Below are 21574 nucleotides of genomic sequence, written 5' to 3' on the forward strand. Positions count from 1 at the left end.
GTTCCCACGGCAGAGTCAGCCTCGGCTGTGAGTCCGTGGCGGTTCGTGGATGTGCTCGGGGCCTCTCTGCTTTCTCTCGTCTGTCTGCCCAGGCTCTCCAGGAGTGCGTGTGGAGATATGCATGGAGGGGAGGGGGTACCGGCGTGACTGGGGAGGGGTGGCGGGGGAGAGGGGAGTTATTAGGAAACTTTGCTTTGGCTACTCTCTATCCTTGGGGCTGCGTGGCGCCAGCACCCTCAAGTTGAAAGGAAAACAGCCATTCTCACTTCCAACTGCCCACTGAGATCCTTAAGGCGACAAAGACACAAAAGTGAGTTTTATTTGCTGGTAAGCCAGAGGCAAGAAAAAAGAAAAGCCAATTCCCCCTTAAAAAGAGCCGACAAATCCTTTTTGCTCTTTTGTGTGAGCTTTTCCTATTCACATGGAGCGTTCATCCGTGTGATTCCCAACTTATTGTCATTACTTAGTTATTAATTGTTCTCATCTGGGTTTAATTGAGCAACCAAGGACTTTAGCCCAAGGGTCAGGGGGAAGACTTAAAGCAAAGACATGTTCAATAGGAATCCTGCGCTTCGAATATCCACTCCGAGTTAACATTATGTAAAAAAAAAAAAAAAAAAAGAAAAAAAAAAAAAGAAAGAAAACAGAGACAAAGCCGAGAGATGAAAGGGTCCCGCGCCGCAGCGCCCAAAGGTGCCGGCAAAGGGGAGCAGTGCTTGCGGGGAGCCAGCTCAAGGTAGCCCTCGCTGTTTAAAATCTCTCTCGGATTTTAAGGACATCTTTACAGGATAAACCCGGCCTCCTGCGCGATTAGATCTCCCCAAACCCGGGGTCTAATCGCGCAGAGGCTAGGTTAGAGAGAGATAAGCTGGAGATACCCAGCCTTTTTCTGCCAGAGACACAACGTGGGAAAAAGTCGGCACAGAGCTTTCCCGCTCCGGCGCGGCGTTAGGCGCTGGGGTCAGGATCACAGACACTGTCATTTGCACAGAGAAAAGAAACGATCGGAAAAGAAAAGGGTTGGGAAAAAAGTACAGGAAAAAAAAGCAAGAAAAGAAAACAAACAACCACAAAAGCCCCAAACTCACCCCAGCTCAAAAATGACTGGGCGGTCAGAGCGGAGCGAGAGACGAGAAGGGGGATTAGAGCAGTGAGCTCTGGAGAAAGTGACTGTGTTCAGGTATGTTGTTTCGCTGAGTTATTGAAAGCATCATTGATACTTAGGAGATGATAAAAGTCCTGCCTCGCCCCCAGCTACAGTCTCGCTGGAGCCACAGTGCCTGCAGAAGATTGCCGAGCCTCATTACAGCAATTATTTTCCTTCTAACTTTGCTTCAACCTTAACGTTTTAAATTGCTGGAAATGAAAGCAGCGGGGTGGGGGGTAGGGGGGAAATACAGAAAGAAAAATATAGAGTCCCAATTTCTCAGCACAAAGATAAAGCACGAAATTGGAAAAAAAAAAAAAAAAGAAAAAAAACAAAAAAAACCCCCAAAAAAACAAAGAAAGGAAAAAGATAAAAAAGGGGGAAACCAACGCTCTCCCTTACCCGAGGGATTCGTCAAACCAAACCGGGCGGAGTGGCACACTGAGGGGGCTCAGGACGCAGCCGGCGGGGAACGCGGCGAGGCGGCGGCGCCGGCGGGATCGGCAGGCTCGGAGCCGGGGCTGCGTGTTCGCCCATTTCCCCCGCGGGGCTCTCGGCCGTCGCCAGCGGTTTCCTCGGGGCCGTGGCCGACCAGGACGAGTTTCCAGCGGAGCCAGCCGCTAAGAAAGGCGGAGCGCTCGAAAGCCCGAGGATTGGCAGGAGACACGGCGCCGAGCGGTCCCGACCCGCGGGTTCCGCCGGGCCCGCACTCATGCCCAGCACTACCGTCCTCACACCCCATCGGCTCCGGTGCTGACACCGCCTTGCCCTTCGCGTCCTTTACCGTCTTCTTCAGCACCAGCCGAACTGCGACAGCTGCCTCTCCTCCCCACCGTCCCAAATCCCGGTGCTCCGTTCCCCCGGGTAAGGGACCTCTGGGGAATGCCCCTTTATTACGCGCTAGGCTCGGCATTGAGGAGTGGGGCACATCAAGCCCTCCCTAGTTTTTACAGCCAGCGGGGCCTGCGACCCTCCCAGACACAGGGACCGGAAAGAGAGAGGAGCAACTTTTCTCGATCCTAGGGGGCTAAGGAAACACGGCCGATCCCGACGCCGCTGGAGGAAGCAGCAGCGATCACATGCATCTTCGGGACAGGGATGGGGTAGGAACTGCTAGCAAGGAGCAGTGGGGGAAAAAGGAGAAAACCTCAAACAGCTGTGAGGACAGGGCAGCTCCGGGTTACACAGAAAGTTGAAAACATAACTGCTGTCTAACCATCCAAGGCTGATATCTCAGGAGGGAAAGCAGCTACTATAGCCAGTCCCTCTCTTGTACCTCAACACACAAATTCAGTCTCTTCTTCTGTCATCCCCGAGAGGGCAAAGAGCAAGCAATTGCAATCAAACAGTAGCTTAAAATTAATTTATTTAACAAATATAGCTATAATATAAATGATAATAAAATTTCAAATATACAGTATATTACATAGTACACAGAGCCCCTTCCAAAGGAGCTGGTGGAGGAGCAAAGAAGGTAACAGACAGTGCTGTTACATGGGAATGGGAAAGGCTGTTTTACACTTCTGCCTCTTGACCTCGCCTTGCAGAAAGTAAGAGAAATGTCCTATCTTTCAGTCCCCTTTTTCCAGCTCTTCCACAGTTCCTTCCCCATGGCAAGGGGCTCTCTGCAGGCTGCCAGCTAGACCCAGAGAAGCAGGACACAGCTGGCCCATCACCACCCTGTGCCTGGAAAAAGCTGGGGCGATGCCTCAGGTTTCTGCCAGCTCCCCGGGATAGCTGAGGAGATCAGAACAGTGCTGGGATAGGGGCTCAGCATCAGAGGGGGAAGCAGACAAGTCAAGCAGAGGCAGACTTGAGGAGTCTCTGCTATGGAGTCCATGGGGAAGTCCACAGAGAAGAGCCAGAGGAGCAGGGAGGGAGTGTGTGTGGAGCCAGCGGGAGCAGACAGCCAGCAGTGCTGGGCTGGGCTTAGCTCAGGCTCTATGTGAGGTGGTACATGCTGTATCCCACATGTGCTGTGTACAGTCCCACAGGAGCCACGGGCAGCCCTGCCCGCTGAAAAGGGCTGGAGGCGCCGTACAGGGAAGCACCGGCCACGGCCGGGCCACCCAGTGGGAAGGAGATGCCGAAAGCAGCAGGCGGGAGCATGGGCTTGGCTGCCATCTTCAGCTTCTCCAGCTCGGCCTCCTGGAGCCTCTTGGCCTTGGCGCGACGGTTCTGGAACCAGATCTTCACCTGGGTCTCGGTGAGGCTGAGTGAGCTGGAGAACTCTGCCCGCTCGGCGATGGACAGGTACTGCTTCTGCCGAAACTTCCTCTCAAGGGCCAGCAGCTGCGCCGTGGTGAAGGGTGTCCGGGGTTTCCTGTTTGTCTTGTGCTTGCGCAGGGTGCAGGCAGGAGGGCTCAGCCGCCCTGTGCCCGGGAGCAGCCGGGAGAGACGGGGAAGGAGAAACACCTTGGTTAGCTAGCAGTGCCCAAACCCCACAGCCTGCATACCCCTACCACAGCTGGGGTGGAGAAAGAAGAAAGTAAGGTCCCACTTGAAGCAAGCTGCCCCAAAACCACCAGGGCTGTCTGGGACACACTTAAAATTGCCCCTCCCGTTCCAAAAAAGAGAGCAGTTCTTCGTATCAGGAAGCTCTGACTCCATTGATAAGAACACGGCAGTGGGCAGGAATCAGAAACCCACAAATTCTGCATCTCCTGCCTTCACAGCTACCCTGGCTCATGCAGAGGAGACACAAAGGGAATGACCCTCCAAAAAGAAGAAAAAAAAGTCCTGTCCTTTTTATTGGATTACAGGAAAAAAAATAAACAAAACAGCCTGGCTTCTCAGTCTCACACCCTCTTCATTAGGCCCCTGGGAACCGGATTAAGTATGCAATTAATTACGAGGTCTGAATTGACACTCATGCTCTATCTACCACTCTTCACTGGTCTACTCCTCTCCTCTTATTTAACATTTCTAAGGGTCTGCAACATCCATCTGTCCCGGGTTTACTTAGCAACAGCAAATTTTACTTTGCAATTTAAATAAATTAAACCGCTGCTTTACTCTACACAAGTCACGTCGGGAAACTTGCCCTTCTCCAAGCGACAGAGAAAGCAGCTCCGTTCGTAGTTTTGCTAAGGGCACTCCAAACGCTCGGAGAGCCTCAGGCCAAGGTCGTCCCTTTCCACGGGACCCCTAGCAAGAAGGGAGCGCAGCCAGGCTGAGTGCAGCCCAGCCCATGCTGTCCTAACTCGGGCTCAGCGCAGGCACTGGAAATTAACGGGTTTCTCTGATCTCAGCTCTCACGCTGTTATTTGTATTAATTTAGATCACTGCAGTAAAGCAGGAAAACAGAGATTGTGGCTCTTCGGATTTTAGAGACAGCAGCCGTAGGGCTGAAGCCCGCAAAGCTCCCGCTTCTAGGAAGCCAGTCTGTGCGGATCTTTATGGAATTACTTGAGCCACTTTCTGAGAAAGTGTCAGTGGTGTTGAGTCAAAATTTCCGTAGCTAGTTCGAGCCCCAGGTTAAATTAACAGGCTGGCCGTATTGCTTTTTCTTTCCCCCCTCCCCGGTCAACATTTGGCACAAGAGCTCACCCTGGCACAGCCGCTCTTCCTGTGCGTTCGCAGCCATCCTACACACAGCCTCGAATCCATTCAGTACTTTGGACGGATCGAACTGGCCCAGAAAAGTGCGAAACGCACGGAAAAATATACCAGGAAAGGCAGGCGGAGAGAAATCGACAGGAAAGCCCCGGCCACCCGCTCAGCCCTCAGTCCGCCCGGCCTCACGGAAAGGTCGCAGCCGGCCTGGAGCGCTCCCATCCCGCCTGCTCCCGGACCATTACTTACTCGGGGGAGGCGGCGAGAACCGTGGGGTTTGCATCCAGGGGCTCCGCTCCTGCTTCTCGGGGCTTTCCGCCTTGACGAGCGTGTCTTCGGGCAGCTTGACCAGCCCCCCGACGGAGAAGTGCCCGCCGAGGGGCAGCGGGGACGGCGGCGCCTCGGCCGACAGCGCGCCCAGGCGAGGGCTGAGGCTGGCGCGGGCGGCCGCCCCAGCGCCCGGCGGGGGCCCGGCGCCCTCGGGCCCGTCCCTGCCTCCCGGCTTCCTGTGGTCGGCCATGAGCGCCTCCACGCTGAACGGCAGGAGTGATGGGGAGACCTTGGGCTTGTCGCTTTCCTCCTCCCCGCCCATCGCCGCCGCGACGGGGAGCGCGCCGCCGCCGCCGGGACTGCTGAAGGCGGATGCGGGCAGCTCGTCGCTGCGGACCCCGGTGGGCGCGGCGGTCATATCCACAGCCGGGGCCATGCAGGGGCGGCCCGCCGTCGCCACCGCAGCGCCGGGCGGGAGCGAGCAGCGCCGCCGCTCATGGGGCCGGGGCTCAGGGGGCGCGGGCAGCCGTCAGCGCGCTCCGGCCCCGCGCCGGCGGCGCCGCCTCATAAAGCGGCGCGCGAGCGGCTCCGCCCAACCGGCGCGCGGGGGGCGGGGCCGCGCGGCCCCATTGGCTGCGGCACCGGCGGCGCGCGGGGGGGGCGGGGCAGGGCGGAGCGCGCGGGACGCACCGACAATCTTCCCGGCCCCGCCCCACAGCCCCCGGCGTCGCTCCGCATCCCCCGGCCCTGCTCCTCATCCCCCCGGCCCCGCCTCGCATCCCTCTTGTTCTGCATCCCCCCGGCCCCGCCCCGTAGCCCGCGGGTCCTCTCCGCATCCCCTAGGCTCCGCTCCGCATCCCCCGACCTGGCCCTGCATCCCCGCGGCCCCGCCTCACATCTCTCTGGCCCCGCATCCCCCCGGCCCCGCTCAGTATGCCCCGGGCCCGCCCCGCATCCCTCCGGTCTCGCATCCCCGTGGCCCCGCTCCACATTCCTCCGGCCCCGACCCGCAGCCCACGGGTCCTCTCCGCATCCCCCCGGCCCCGCTCCACGCCTCAGCTTTCATCTCAGGCCGGGGTGCCGGCTCAGCGCTCCGCTGTGGAGAAGGGAAGGCTCAAAACTCGGGGAAAAACGTATTAAAGTCGGAAAACATGCCGGCCTTTCTGTTCGTAAAGCGCAAGAGAGCGAGCCCGAGCCCACTCTTCTGCAAAACTAGCAAATATGGGACTATCCAAAGTATGACCTCTCAAAGGGAAGGAGATCCTGCCTGTTCCGCAGTCGTTTTGTGGTTTGGGGACTTTTTTGTTTTGTTTTTGTTATTTTGTTTTGTTTGTTTGTTTTTGTTCATTTGGTTTGGGTTTTTTTTTTTGGCCCTGCGATGTGTTCGATGTGACTGTGGACATCTGCGTTCATATACGTACCCGCATACACAACGCATAAATTGAGCTACTTCTCAAGGCATAGACGTGTGAGTGTTTGCAGATAACAAAATGTTCGTTCACATTAAAAGGAACATAAGCCCCTGAGCCCTTAAAGTCCCGGCTATTTTGTTTTGTAAATTCGTTTTACGATCCCTTATCCCCGCGTCCAGGACGGATGTGCAGTAAAACGGAGCCGCTCTCTAATAACGGGATTGGCCGCTCGCTGAGAAAAGTTTATTGATAGCTGCAGGGCTCTAATCTCCTCGGAACACAAGAGCCTCTTGCAGTCATTTAAGGGCAATTATCTAAACGGGGAGGGACAGGGAATTCCCTTTCCTTTTAACTGGACCCTATAAAGATGGTAGATTAGGAGCATATAGATTATGAAATGAATTGATATAATAGACATTTTATTAACTGATAAGCAACAGGATCTGATTGAAATGAATTGTCCTGCGCGCAGCTCCACACACACTTATCTCACACACGCGTGAGCCTATGCCCTTGCGGGGTGCTTCCTGTGTCTTGCACGTACATCACACCCACCTCCCGCATGTGCTGTGCCCATGGATGAGTCCTCTCATCCGTGGAGGTGATCTGGATGCGGTTTGTGGGCTCCTCCCGCAGATTCCTGTACATGAAGGTGGACTCATTTTGCACAGACATATAGCTCACATCCAGCTGCCCTCCCGCTCCGTACCGCCCCTCTGAGCTCTCCTGCGAGGCAGGACCAGCGGTGCTGCTGCCTAGCCCAGCCCAGGCCGGCTCTGAGCCCCGCCGGTGCCGGTACCGGTACTGGTGCCGGTGCCGTTGCCGGCAGCTCCTCAGCGGCCCATCGGGCCGGGGGGCCGGGTCGGACCGCGTCGAGGAGAGGGGGTGGGGGTGCTCGGAGAAGCGGCTGCATTGCTAATTGCGAGAATAAACAATCTGTCACGATTAGTCAGTGCCTCTAATAGGCAGACAAGTGATGTTGTTTTTAGGCGCCAGCAGCGGTCTGATCAAAGGCTTCAGCTGGAGGGGGACTATTGAGGACGTTAACCCGCATCAAGGGAGCAAGGCGCCTTAGCCCTGGGACATCGGCACATTCAGCCTGACAAAATTAGTTTGCTCTACCAATCACACGACATTTTCCCAAAGCTCGGTACTCGGCACGAAGATGCACCCCCCCACCCCACCCCCGACTAAGAAAACACGCACATGTATCGATGCATCGTGTTTCACAGTGTCACGGGGTCCCCTCCACCCGATCCTACAGGTAGGATCTTATTTTGTTTGGGTTTTTAAATTATTATTGTTTTCCCCCTGATTCCAAACTTAACTATGCAAAATAAGAAGTGATGTGTTTATTAGACCTCGAGGCAGCCCCTGGGCTGAGTTTAATATCGTTGTTTGATGGAAATATGAAAATGAAAATTAGCGCTTCTGGCTTTTTCCCCCTCCTCACTTTTCTTTTGCACAATGACTCGAACATTGGGATGTTGCTGAGGTTTGAAGAGATGTGAGTGCGTCCCATACCGGGAGCGCGATCCCGCTCTCATTTAGAGTTGACAGAATGAGATAATTAGCTCTTTATTTATCTCCCAGCAATGAGCGCTTTGTGTTTACATTTCTGTCATACTCGCTGGTATTTCAATCACTGTAGCAATCACCACAGCAAGGACTTGATTCTAATTTACATGCTGGCTTTTTATCTGTTGGGCTGAAAACGAGACGCCAGTAAAGTCTCTTTCGTTTCTTGCTCATTTTTTCTTTCCCTTCTTTTTCAATGAAATCTACAAGTTTTAAGTTAGGAATGGAGAAAATAAATTTGCAAAACGAAATCTCCCCAAGATTGATTTCTGTGTTCAGTAAGAATTTTTTAGTTTCCAAACTCTTCCTCCCTTGCTTACTGCGCTTTGAGTGACCAAAACATCGCTAGATTTTAGGAACTTTTTAGTACCTGTTTCGTGTTGCTGATACTCTGGTTTGCTTTTAGGTGCCTCTCTTACGTTCCGCCTTGGGCTGCAAGGAAAATCGAAGTGAAAGGGCAGAGGGAAATAGGTGTCTTTATTGGTGCTTGTTCCAGTCCGGTGTTTTTATTGGGAGCCGTGGCGTTTCCCTGAAGGCGGTTGTGCTAGATAACAATATTGGGCAATTAGCATCCTAAACAGTCCCGTTTCAATATAATGAATGTGCTAGGCAAAGCCATTACCCATAGCATTTTATTTAGGTGGGAATTACAACAAGGGCTGGGAGGAGTGCGTGGAGGATGGGGAGAAAGGACAGGAGGCAACGCTAAGCCAATTCAGGGCATTGTCTGCGTTTTGTAAACGTTATCTGTGACTTAAAGACAGAACTCAGAAAAGAGAAGGGTGTTGTTTTTTCCCTTGTTTCTATTTTATTTCTCCCTACACAGCAGCTCTTAGGAGACCAGACAGTCCCGCAGGACAAGAGACGGCTTTGGGGACGGGCAGCTCCGGGGCACTTCTACTGCTCCGGGCGCCGCCTGCGCGCTCCCTGCGCGCTCCCTGCGCTCCCTTCAGCAGCCTTGCTTCATCTCTGCGAGTCTCAGCCCTGGGGGCAAAGAGCCAGAACTGTCGTAAGTGCTAAAAATGTCCCGCGGGCTTTACAAGCCCTCAAAGCCCTTCAAGTGCTCAAAGCCCTCCCTGATTTCGTCGCTGATTTCCGAGTGTCGGCAAAATGCGAAAACACATCAGTTCTTTACTTTTTGTCTTTCCTCCCCCCTCCTTTATTTTCCTTTTCTTTTCCTCTCTCTCTTTCTCCCTACTCCTTTCTGTCCAGATTAAACATAACCCAAAGTACTTTTAAGGCTCCAGGCACCTGGACTGGTCCTCGGGAGGTCACCAGGAGCTGTTTGGATGGCCAAACTTCAGTCGCCGAGGCATCCCCGGCTCTTTGAGGGTCGGAGGAGCTGGGCTGAAAGGAAGGCACTATTTCAAGTGGCCTAAATTAATTTGATCGCGACATTATGATGCACTTGGAAAAGATGAAAGAAAAGGCTGGCCGTCTCCTCCAAGATCTCTATAATTATAGATAATATATCCTATTTCAAAGCAATTAGCTCAATCAGGCGTAACGAGGCACTTTGCTGCCAGGGAGTAACAATGCCTTACGGTTATTTAAGCTTCAAGATGTCAAGCAGACTTCGAGACTCTGCTCTGCCCAAAAGGGAACTTGGCTGCCTTGGTGAAAGCCCCATGGCTAAGGCACTCGTTTCCCTTCAGTAACAACACCCCTATTTAATTTAATATATATTTTTAAAGCTCTTGCAAAGGTGTCGGCTCTGCTGGAGAAGAACACCGCTCCTCCAGGCGCGTTTGGGACCGGTGCCTGTGTGGCATCACCTCTGCCCCTGCCCGCCAGCACCGACCTGTGTCACGTCGCCTGCTCGCTCCGGGATGCTTATGCTCCCTGAGCCTTTCCCCACTCGGTGCCTTGCTTTTTGGGGTGATTCCTGCAATGTCTCACGGACTTCTGCAGGAGCAGCCGCTGATGGGGTGCAGGGGTCGATGCGCGGCTCCTAGCCCCAGAGCAGATCTCTCTGCCGAGTCAGCGCCTTCTCCCAGACCCCAGAGCTTTTTACCCTGTCCTCGCCTCGGCTTTTACCTGAAGCGCTTGCAGATGGCAGGGTCCCGAGAGCACCGAGAGCATTGCGTTAAGCACGAACCGGCTGTTCGGTGTGTGAGCCTGCCCGTGTGTGAGCGGGCTCTGCAGTGCTCGAGGGGAGCACGGCCCCAGGGCCAGAACCTCCTGTCCTGACCCAAACCCGTAAGTGGGGTGAGCAGAGCGGGCTGTACCCCCGTGCCCAGGGGCGGCGGCTGTGGGTGCGGGTTTAGGCCGAAATGCAGAAAAACGACTTGTGCCCGTTTGCCAGAGCCGCTGCAGTCCGCCGCGCTGCCCTGCTCCCCACGGCTGCCCTGCTCCCTGGCTGCCCTGTTCCTCCGGCTGTCCTGTTTTACCCGGCTGCCCTGTACCCCGGCTGCCCTGCTCCCGGCTCCCCTTCTCCTGGCTGCCCTGCTCCCCCGGCTGCCCTGTTTCCCTGGCTGCCTTGCTCCCGGCTCCCCTTCTCCTGGCTGCCCTGTTTCCCCGGCTGCCCTGCTCCCGGCTCCCCTGTTCCTGGCTGCCCCGCCGCAGCCGCGCCGGGCCCCGGGCGCTCCGCTGGTCTGCTCCGGGCCGGGCGCTCCGCGGGCACCGTGCTGCCCGGGATCTCTGCCCGGCTGCGAAAGTAGAGCCGTGCTCGAACGAATCGCTGCCGAAGGAAAGTTATTAATTGTACAATTAGCCTGTCAGCGCTCCTTTCAGGGATTTTTGCTGTTGGGAGATAACCGAAGGGAAGAAAAATTAAAGATAAAATAAAAAAAATAATGCCCTAAACCGGTAAAGCAGTTCAAGTGAAAGAGGAGGCCGGAGTGAATGCGAACTAAACAAAGTTTAACCACCCCTCCTTCTTTTCCCCATGCACAAAATGGAAACCTTATTACATGATTCACTGTGAATCACTAGATTGAATGCGATCATTATGAGTGAATGATAGTCGGAGCTCTGCTGGCCCTTTCTTTCCTAGAGGCAAAAGTATAAAATATGAAGGATATAAATTATCTTCTCTCTGCTCTCTCATAAAGGACATTCATTCAAAACCGCACTCTGTCTCTCTCCCAATTGCTTTAGTCGCCTCGAATTCCACAACGATCAAGGTAGATTATGACGAGTTCCAGTTTATTTGTCTTCATGTCCTTGTTTATTGGTGGAATATCACACAATGTAATTTGTCCCAAATTCTTTAAGATGAGAAAATACTTTGTGGTTGAAGGAATCCATGCCAGTACTGCCAAGGCAGTCTCCGATGCTCAGAGCCAAGTCCATTATCATGCTATTTTATAGCATTTCCATATTTACTTTCATTTCTCAGGAGTCTTTTACATATTGTTGCATAAGAAAAGGATTTCGACAGTTCTAGTTATGAGATTTCCTAGATTTTTTTACAGGCGGAGCCAGTTTACAAAAGCTGTATTGTTTGACTGAGGTCTGGGTTTCCATTTGGGGTAATTATTGTATTCCCAGTCTTCTTCTAATCATTTGCTCACAAGGACAGGTTTTTTTCTTCCTCGCCTTTTGAAGAAGATGAAATACCCCAAAGTTGCAAGACTATTGAAATAATCCTCCCACTTCTTTGCCTATTGTGTAAAAGTTATTTCTTACATCTCTCTAAATTGCTGGAAAATATGTGACACAAAGGACCATATGAAAACATACAGCACATTTGGAAAAAACTCCGCAATCCTAATCTAAGACTGATCCCACTAGAGAGGTGTATGCAAATGGAGGGGGAGACCAAACACAACATAAACCCACTTTTCAGACGGAAATACATTTCAGCTCTATAATAATCAGCTCCTGAGGAAAGAATGTCCGTAGAGGGGAAAATGAAGTGAAAGCAATGCCTGTGTGTGTCAGGGTTGCCTGTGCAGAAGAATTTCTCCTCCAGCTGCTGCCTCCAGCTGCAGAGCTGGAGGAGGGCGGTGAGCCACGGCCCCACAGGCAGACAGACACTGCTCAGCCTGCAGCTCAGCAGTGGAGCTTGGCAGGGCTCTTCTTTTCAGCACCCCTTTTCCACCTTCCTGCTGGTGTCACACAGCATCCCCAGCCAGACTGCTTCTCCCCCTTGCCTTTAATTTGCAACGGTAAAATCGGAGTCCTAAAAATACCCCTCTGAACTCACAAGGAGCAGGTTAGGAGAAAATGTTTATTTTCTTCCTCTGCTAAGATGGTTCAAAAGAGACTGCCTTATGCCAAAATCTTCCACTTAGGAAAACATATATTCATGCAAATACATATAGAAAGATTTTAATTTCCTTGTGTAAAGGAAACTACAGCTAAACAGCAGAGTAACTGGTGTCAGGTATCTTCCAGACTCTGTCAATTGAAAAACTAAACATCATCACACTCCAGCAAATATCAAAGTCATCCTCAAGTATTTGAAACTGTCCTGATGATACATAACCCCCTGTTCAGGAACTCCAGTGCCTTATTATTTTGGTGATGTGATCTCACCACATCCTTTTGCTTAGTGGCAACTGATGGCTTGATATGATACTGCAAGCTGCATCATTCTAATAAATCAATATATCCAAACAAATTCATTGCCAGAGAAGGAGGGAAAAAATCCCAGCTACTTTGTATGGAAACTGTCTTTTAGAAAACTTATATTTCTCTTAGACTTTCCATCAACCACAAGCATAATCATAATCTAAAATGTTCCTGGCTTGCCCACTGCTGGGTTGATTAGCATTTGGAACAGAAGAGATAACATTTCTAGACATTGGTCTGCCTTGTGCTGCCTTCATGTTATTCTCAGTGTATGTGCTTTTGACATTATTTATGTAGCAAGTGTGGGCTCTCTCTTGGTGTTGGGTCACTTTGCTTTTCAACAGCTGGGGCTTTTTCTTCTCTCAAAGTAGGACTCATTTCAGCCTCTCAGACAGCATCACACTTCTTACAATCCACGGCTTCAAGGTACAACTGTCTCCATGCACCCTGCAGCCCCGTGTGGGGGCAAGCCCAGGCCATGGATGGCTGTGGGGTGCCCAGACCAGGTGCACTGGCTGCTGCCCCCCTACCCCACCCCTGCCAGCAGCACAGACCACACTATGGAGAGGGATGTCTGCCATTGGGTCTGAGCTCTGCCAGTTTTGAGTGGCGCCAGATGCAGTCTGTCCTGTGCTATTGATGGTCCTATTACCCTTGGATGGATTTAGGTCTGTTGGATTTTTACTTCTGAAACAATCTTAAGATAACACAGAGACACAAAGAGGAGGCTCTGACAGCAGGCAGAGCAGGGACACGTTCAACACACGGAATTAGTTATCTCCCTGAGGTTTGCTGGTGTTATTTTGCAAGTCATTTCACCTCTTTTATGCAGAAGTCTCCCATGAGACTCCAACCTTTACTAGTTACCAAGTGCAGCTGCAAACCCTGGCAGTAGGTGACATGAGCGTACACACACACACACACACTGCACATCCTGACTCCCACACTGTGGTCACGGGGGCTTGGATGTGGGGACAAATCACGACTCACTTGACCCAGTAGTAGCTATTTACAGAAAAAAAAAATCATGTGCAGCAGCCTCACAGGTAAATTCAAGTCCTTCTCTCTAGCCAACACAAGTAGCTAAATGTCAGTGATGTATAAATCCAGGGACAGAAAAAGAAATACCACAGGAGTGTACACAGACCTGGCAAGAAATGGAAACAGTACATTCACTAATTGTGGCAGAGAACACCTCTATTCCAGCAGAGAGTTTGAAAAATAAGTGTGGGAGGGAAGGAGGAGAAGAAAAAAAGTAGAAAGGAGTACCACGAGCATCTTAGAAAGTCACCGGAAGCTTTGTTCTTAGGAATAAATCTGGCTTCTTGTGATCCCCTTTCAGCAGTGCTGGCTGAGAGCCAGCTGGGTCCCCTGGAGTCCCCCTGGCCTTTTTGTCTGGAGCCTGGGAATCTGTCTAGAGCACAAGGCTGGGGGGACCAGACTTGTATTTGCAGGAGGGATAGGCTTAGGCAGTGGCCACGTAGAGCAAAGGGGGTTTGCAGTCCTCAGACCTTTGGGAAACTTTCCCCCAGGGCTGGTGGGTAGGCAGGGGAGCTTTTCCCTGCTTTGGGGGCACTCTCGAGGGAGGTGTGTGGGCTAGAGAGCAGGAGGAAATGCAGGCTGGCTGTCTCCAGGTCTGAGATGCTAGAGCAAATGGGGTGGAATGGAGGGGAGTGAGCAATGCTCTCTGGCCCTCACCCAGCTGGCTTGTGCAAGTTGTCCCAGGACGTCTCACCCTCCCCAAGATATTGTTGCAAAGGCAAATGCCAAATAAAATGATAAATTACCAACAAACAGAACAAAACTAAAAGCTTTGGACCCATGGAGCGTTATATTTCCCTTGCCCCACTAGGCCTTCCTTTCTGCAGATGTCTTTTAGGGTGATGAAAACTAGGCTCTCAAATCTCCCTGTCAGATCCAAAGATGCTGATTGGTATCTTTCCAATACTTATGGCTTTTCACATATGATTGAGACCTTTCCAAAGATTTTATTCATTTATTCTTTCAGATTCAGTTATCCTGGTGTCCAGTTATTCTGCCTTTATTTTTGTATTTTCCCCCACCCCCTTTATGACCTTTGGAAATAAAATTCAATTTATTTGGCTACTTCAGAGACAAAATCTAAAGCCTGCCTTAATTTGTAGTTTACTAGCCCTCTGATGTGAGACTACATAGAGAGCCCCTATCTGATTAAATGGCCGGTACCCTGACACAGTCCAATTATGTGAAAATATATCCTTGCTTATCATTTCAAATATCGTATAAGTGGAGAAACTGAAGTAGCTCCCTGTCTGTTTGACTTTCCTGTTCAGACACACTTGTTTAAACAGGCACCGTGAGACTTTTCTGTAATCCTGGAGGAGTTAAAAAATTGTCTTCTCCTTGAAAGCCCTGAGATGGGTGATGGTGGCCACCCCCAGCCAGCTCCTAGTCAGGCAAGACAGAGAGTGGGTGAGAAAGGGATATCCCCTGCAGCTGAGCACTCTGCCCTCTGGCCATGAAATGCACCTGTGGCCAGGTCTCTCCCTGCAACCTCCTCCAGCTCTGCCCCCCAGACTGACCCTGCTCCTAAACTGGTACCCACTCCACCCCATAGAAATCCCTATTCCAGCCTGGTCCATCTGCATCCCTTATGTCCACTCAGTAAAGGATTTTTGCAACTTTTGGTAATTTCATAGGAGCAGGTTTTGTTGAAATAAATTATAACACTTGAACATATAAAAATGTCTTGGGGATTTTAAGTATTCTTATGCTTCCCCTTTCTAAGCATCTGCAATAATTCTATCTTCAGTAACTTGACAAAATTGATTATCTGATAAGGCATATGCAGAACTGGTAAGACGCTGAGGAAACCAAATTATGTACAACAAGTCACTGCTTTTGAAAAATCATCTCTTCTATTAATTTCCTTCTTTTTACCTTTTTTTACTCCTTTTTTACCCTCAATTATAAAGATGCAATAACATTTACTTTTTCTTGAAATAGAACTGTGTTTAGTAACTATATTTGATAAAGAAGATTCCCTCCTTTTGCTTTGATCTAATTATGTTTATGTTTGTGTTGTGTTTGGGAAGACTGACATATAGTGCTGACTAGGTCTTCCATTGTGCTTCTCTGTGATTCTTTAAATCAAGTTATGCCTGAAAGGAGCCAATATATAAACAGTTCAAGCGCTCAGTCTTTTATTTAGCAGTTTGCAGGCTTGGGAAAAACAAATTTCTTACAGAGAGAGGAAGCAACCTGTGAGCATGCTGAAGCAGACTGTACAGTCAGAGATACTAATAGCCAAACCAGCCAGAGGCTTCTCCAGACACAAGGATGCTGGAACCAGGTGGGAGGCTGGTTCCCTGGCTCAGCACTGTAAGGGCAGGGTGCTATTTAGAGAACAGCTTGCAATTACATTTTTCAGGTATCTTTATGGGAAGTGTTGAAAATACTCAATTACTGAAGAATAAAACAGAAAATGAAACTAAAAAACTCTCCTGCAGGGTGCAATCCTTAAACACAGAGTACTCTGAGTTCCTGCCTGAATCAGGGGGAACTGAATAACTGAGAGCACCCCATACAGAGCCAAGGCCACTCCATACAAAGGCAGGTGTTTATTCCAACCCAGAGCCAGGCTTTCGTTAAAGGAGGGTTGAGCTGGCAAAGCTCCAGGGCACAGGGGCTGCTATTAATTCACATATAAGAGACCATCTTGCAGACGATGCTATCTTGCAGAAGGCAGTGAAACCATGCAACTGTAGGCTTGATCACAGAATTGTGGTTGCATTGCTTGAAATGGAGAATTGTACTCTGGGAGTTGCAGTCTTCACATCCGTCATCACCCTGAGAAGTTTCTGGATTAATTTATAATGTATAAGGACTGATGGGAACACATCACATTCCTTAAAATGATCTCCTATGTACATTACAGGCCTTTTAATTTCATCCAGTTATAATAGCATTGAGTTCAAAAAAGTGTGTACTTGTATGGAATATAACTTCCAAAAAGGTAGCTGCTCTTAAACTGAAAATTTCTAATTACTTCTTAAATTACTTCTAAATTACTTCTAAAATATGAAGAAGTCATCACTGAAATTCAGAGGGTTTTTTTACAGCAGTTAATTATCTGAGCAGTAAGAAGTTTTAATTCCAGCATAACTCTCTGTTCCCAGCTTTTGTGTGTTGTTCTATACAACTATCACTTCTAAATTAAGTGATACATGATTTTTCCTCCTGTAAGGAGATGAAACACTCTCTCATGTTTCCTTTAAGTAAAGAAACTCCTGGATGGAGCTGTTTCTCCATCTATCTGCCCTCATTTCCAATCTCTAGACCCATGTATGTAAGACTGACACTCAGTCCCACACTGTGTCTTTCTCAAAGTGCAGACATGGGTTTGCTGTTACAGACTGCACTTCACTCGGACAGTGTATGCTGATGCTCTTTGAGCCTATCCACACTTCTGCTCCCCATGTCTTAATGTCTGTGAACTTTTCTATCACTGAGCTGTCATCCTACTGCCCAAAGCAACAACAACCTACCAGGAGCATCCATACAGTCAGTGCTTATGAATTATTTAGATTTCTCAGCATTTATTCAAGAAGCTGGGCTCAGAGTCCTCCATAAGGTGTCAGAGGTGAAGAGGCAATCCCAGCTCTCCACAGATGAACCTTCTCTCTGCACTTTACAGCAGCCTTAAAGGGAAAACCGTGAAGCAACTGTCAGCTGTATTTGGGTATGGAGTCACTTCTGCTCCTCATGTATGTCCTAAAAAACTCATGGGATGCACCATAGCTTACAGATCTATGAAAGGGCTTTGTAGATGTCTGAGCTAATGGTAACAGCTAATCTATTACACTATTGCACTGACTTACCCATCACTTTTACTCCTCCTTTTAACATTTATGTGCAGTTTCTGTGCTTGGTGTACCTGCCAACTGGGTCAACAGTAACCATTAAATAAGTTGTAATATTCGACATGCAATGCACGTGTTATTCCCTTCTGTGGAAACATACATTTGCTGCAGGGCTCATAACTTTTGCTTTACTTCTCCCAGTATTTGAGAGCAGTGGCTTGTTTGAAGGCATATGTCCTGTGGCAGCAGAGGTCCCTGTCCTCACTCTGTCTCCACAGTGCCTTTGGTGGGCATTTGGTGCCAGCCAGACCATCATGGTGTGCTGCAAACACATAGGCTGTGATCCCATGGATTCTGCAGAGTATGTGGGATGAAAACCGGCGCTTGGTACATGATTTTCGGAATTGGTTGTCTTATTGTCCTAATTTCTTTGCGCATCAAAAAGAAATATGGGGTGGGAGGATCAGGAGGAAAAGATGGGGAGTCCCAGAGAGGGGAGGCCGTATTAGAAACCAGAGCAGAGTCTGGTTTCTAATGTCACAGGGAACCCTTGTGGAATGTTCCTCCTTGATGTGGTCAGAAATCTCTCTTTAGGATGGACTGCCACAACAGCTTGGCAGCCTGGAACAAGTTTGGCTTCACTGAGGTTTTAGTGAACAGGTCCATTGCACTTATTCACATCCCTGAAGGAATATGCAGGAACAGGGAAAGACAGTGCCCTTCTCTCTGGAGCATGAGCTGGGAGGTAAACTCAGAGTTTACCACTTCATTCTGGAACAAAACCAGGCAGTTTTCTGTTTTTTGTTTTTGTTTTATTTCAGTTTCTATTATAACATCCCTGACATTTCTAAACAGAAAGGGACAAATGCACCTTAACCTGGGGCACGGTTCTGAGGTGAAAAACTCCTTGTTTTAAATATTGAAGTACCTTGACTTGAAGTCCATTGACGCCTATAAGAAGCATGTTTTGGTCCTGTCTGTGATAGCAAAAACTCCCTGAAATTAGCAAATGACAGCCTGGAGCAAAAATCAGCTCAGCACAGAGGAAATCATTTTATCTGAGGGGTACTTGGTATGGGCTTCAGTAACAGTTAAAGGAAAAATATGGTAACACTTAAGAGTTCAACAACAAGCAAGAGCAAGTCATGGACTTGTTGCAGTTCGTGTAACTCCCTTGAAGTCTACAAGGCTAATGCATGGGGGCTAAGGATCTGTCCCTCTATCCTATGGGCAGTCTCGGATCAGATAACACAGATGTGTTAGATTAAGGAGAGAACCTTAAAAATAAAGCACTGGTTAAGCTTTTTTTTTAAAATCTGTCTATTAAAACATTAAAACACAACAACAAAAAAAGAAGGCGTAATGCAGAGCAGAGAGGTAAATCAAAGAAGTTGATGCACTCCTCCAGTTTTATACTCTTTAGACTTTCTTTTTTTTTTTTTCTTTCTGTCTCAAGCACCCAACCGATTTAAAGGTCTATTCTCTTTGTGGTACATGCATGCACATAACTACCATTGATGTGGAGTCTCCAGGTGATTTGATGTGCATTCCACATAAGGCATGGTGTCAAGTATATGATCCCCACACAAAAGAGCTGCCTGAGAGCTACTCTTTGGAATATTTTTTTTTTAAAGATTCCTTTGCTCTACATCTAGAATCTAGCAGATCAGAGTGCCTAACCAAGCAGTGGAACTACCACTGCTACTCTTTCATCAGCTTTGATCTGTGTCAATTTATGGTGGGGAGGGGGGTCTAGTGGGAAGAAAACTTTCAAATATGGGTGCAGTCTTGCAAAATGTTGAATATTTTGTAGCAAAATAATAAGAAATAAGTAAATGGGCTTAAGATTTTTTAGCAAATCAAAAGAGGGAAGCAGGACTGAAAATGTATGTTTTGGAACACATTGAAGAGATCATTCCACACATCACTGTATGGTCTCTGTTAAGGGGTTTTAGGTCTACACTGTGACTCATTCCAACTCAAGCCTAGAGCAAGCCTGCCTATCCTCTCCAGTGGGTGCTGCAAACCCAGCTGCACAGGCAGTCACAACTCGTGTGAGACACAGACATTTAGCAAAGCTGGCAGGTGAATATACCCATGCCCAGCAGCTGATTTCATGCAGGTGTCAGCCACAGCACCTTAAGTCAGGATGCACCAAGACGTGCTTTAAGGGTGGACTAAAGCTATGGATCAGGCCTTGAGCTTTCTGTTCTGGTTTGATATATTGTCCTTCCATGGCAAATACAATTATTTGAAGATAGGATTTTTGTACAGTAAAGTTATAGGTGGCTTTTTCAGATAAAACCTAAGTCCAGTGTTCCATGTTGTCAACATTAGACTTTCCTGTGTTTCATAGACAAGCACCAATAATCTTTGTTGTACTAGATTTCTTCTTTCTTGCACACACACGTGCAGTTCACCTCCCAAGTGGGAGCCAGTAAAAATTGTGATAGAAAAGCTTCTAAATTAGTGTTAATTTTATTGTGTCAGCAGACATTTCCCACTTTAAACCAAAAGAAAATTTGGCCCTTTTTGGAACATCTACATACATATATTATTTCAAGTTTTCCAAGCTTGCCTTCCTGTCTTCCATTCTTCTACTCTCCCAAACGCCCTACTTGAATGGAGAAGCAGACTAATAAAAGGGATAAAGGATTTGGAGAAAATTGGTGTGCGTGGTTTGAGGGAATGAAGGGAGTAGATAGATACAAGGAGGGTTTGTGACAGGGCTAGGATGGGCTCAGCAGAACACTGGAAACAAAACATTATGAGATTCATATGGATATGCTGTAGGTTTTCTTTCATGGAGAAAGAGGAAAAGGAAAATTTAGATGGTACTGATTTATTTTTTTATAAGGAAACTGAGCTGGAAAGAATCACATATGGTAACAGTCCTTTCAGCCCTCTGATCTAGTTGTTGTCTGAAAGATTTTTTAGCTGGAAAATGTACACTTAGATAAGAAAAAATCAAATGCTATCAAATTTGCTTTTTTTTTCCAGTCAAACTCCCCTCTAATTCAAAAATATCAGATTTTTTTTCTATTGATACCTAGTCTTTAACACTTGCCACTTTTTTAAACACGAGTAACTAAAAACTAAGCTCAATTTTATGTTTGAACAAATTGCAGATTTTAATCTTTTTTTTTCCTGCATGCCAAGGTAAATTATAAATTAAAATCCCTCCTCTGATTAAATTCATAACAACTTAAACCCTTCCTTCTGCAGCATAGCTGCCATTTCTGTGCACATCTTGCACCATTCAAATCATTAAGGAGCACAAGGTGTTTCGATTTCAGTGTCCTTACTGCAATGAAACACCAAACACACGCTGTTAGGATGGTCCCTCTATCAGAGATCACACGGAGACTGATGTTTTCAGGTGCTGAAACAAAAAACATATTTCAAAACCACCATATGCCATCTGACCCCAGACCTCATGGATTCTTAGCAAGGCAAAACTGCAAGAGTTATGTGCAGTAGGAACCACAGAAACTGCAATGGGCCTTACCAGTTGCCAAAACCCTTGGTTTGTTATCAATAAACCCTGGCAGAGGTCAAAGGGCTCCTCTGGCTGTGGGATTGAGGATGCTGAGATGTGGCTGGGGAACAGGACCAGACAATGGCAGGGACCAGAGAGGGACTGCAAAATGGGAATAGGGAGAGCTGAACTACCAAAATTATTTTATCACTTGCTAGTCCATATCCTTTTATCCACTGCTGTGCAGTGGGACAAGCTTAATCCAAGCAAAGCAAAAAGCAAGGAGAAAAAACATTTGCTTCTGACCTATATAAATAATGATTTCAAGAATGCATGTAGATATGAACTACAACATTTCCAGAAATGTATTTTGAGTTGTAACTTTCCTGTGTAAAGTACTGCAGCACACCTCCTCAAACTGAGGACCAAAATACTTTTATACAGATTATTGTGATGTCTTTAATAATCCAAATAAAGGTGCAGATATATTCTATACTGTGGTTTTGAGAATCTTTTTTTGCAACTGAATCCCTATCATACACCTGCAGAAGGACCAGTAAAATATACTCTTTTGTAGATGTAAGTGCCCCATAGAAGGATTTGTTTCTAGATATCCCTAAGGACTATATTTTGCTTTTAATGTTTTGATTTATCAAACCCAGAAAATTTACATAAATAGAAGTTTACTTAGAGGAGAATTATTCATCAGCTAATCTGAGTTACATACATATTGAGGCAATATTAGCCATTTTATTTTATTTTATTTTATTTCATT

General features: G+C 48.3%; 1 protein-coding gene across 1 annotated transcript; it reads right to left on the reverse strand.

Moving 5' to 3' along the window:
• Positions 1-2937: 2937 nt before the first annotated feature.
• MSX1 (msh homeobox 1) lies at positions 2938-5482 on the reverse strand. Its single transcript, XM_014893568.2, has 2 exons — positions 4952-5482; positions 2938-3519 (listed from the first exon to the last, which is right to left on the reverse strand). Exons 1-2 carry the CDS (start codon positions 5406-5408, stop codon positions 3089-3091), a joined length of 888 nt encoding a protein of 295 aa, XP_014749054.1. The 5' UTR covers positions 5409-5482; the 3' UTR covers positions 2938-3088.
• Positions 5483-21574: the final 16092 nt, after the last annotated feature.

This window comes from Sturnus vulgaris, chromosome 4 (genome assembly GCF_052056855.1).
Source record: "Sturnus vulgaris isolate bStuVul1 chromosome 4, bStuVul1.hap1, whole genome shotgun sequence".
NCBI classification, from domain to species: Eukaryota; Metazoa; Chordata; class Aves; order Passeriformes; family Sturnidae; genus Sturnus; species Sturnus vulgaris.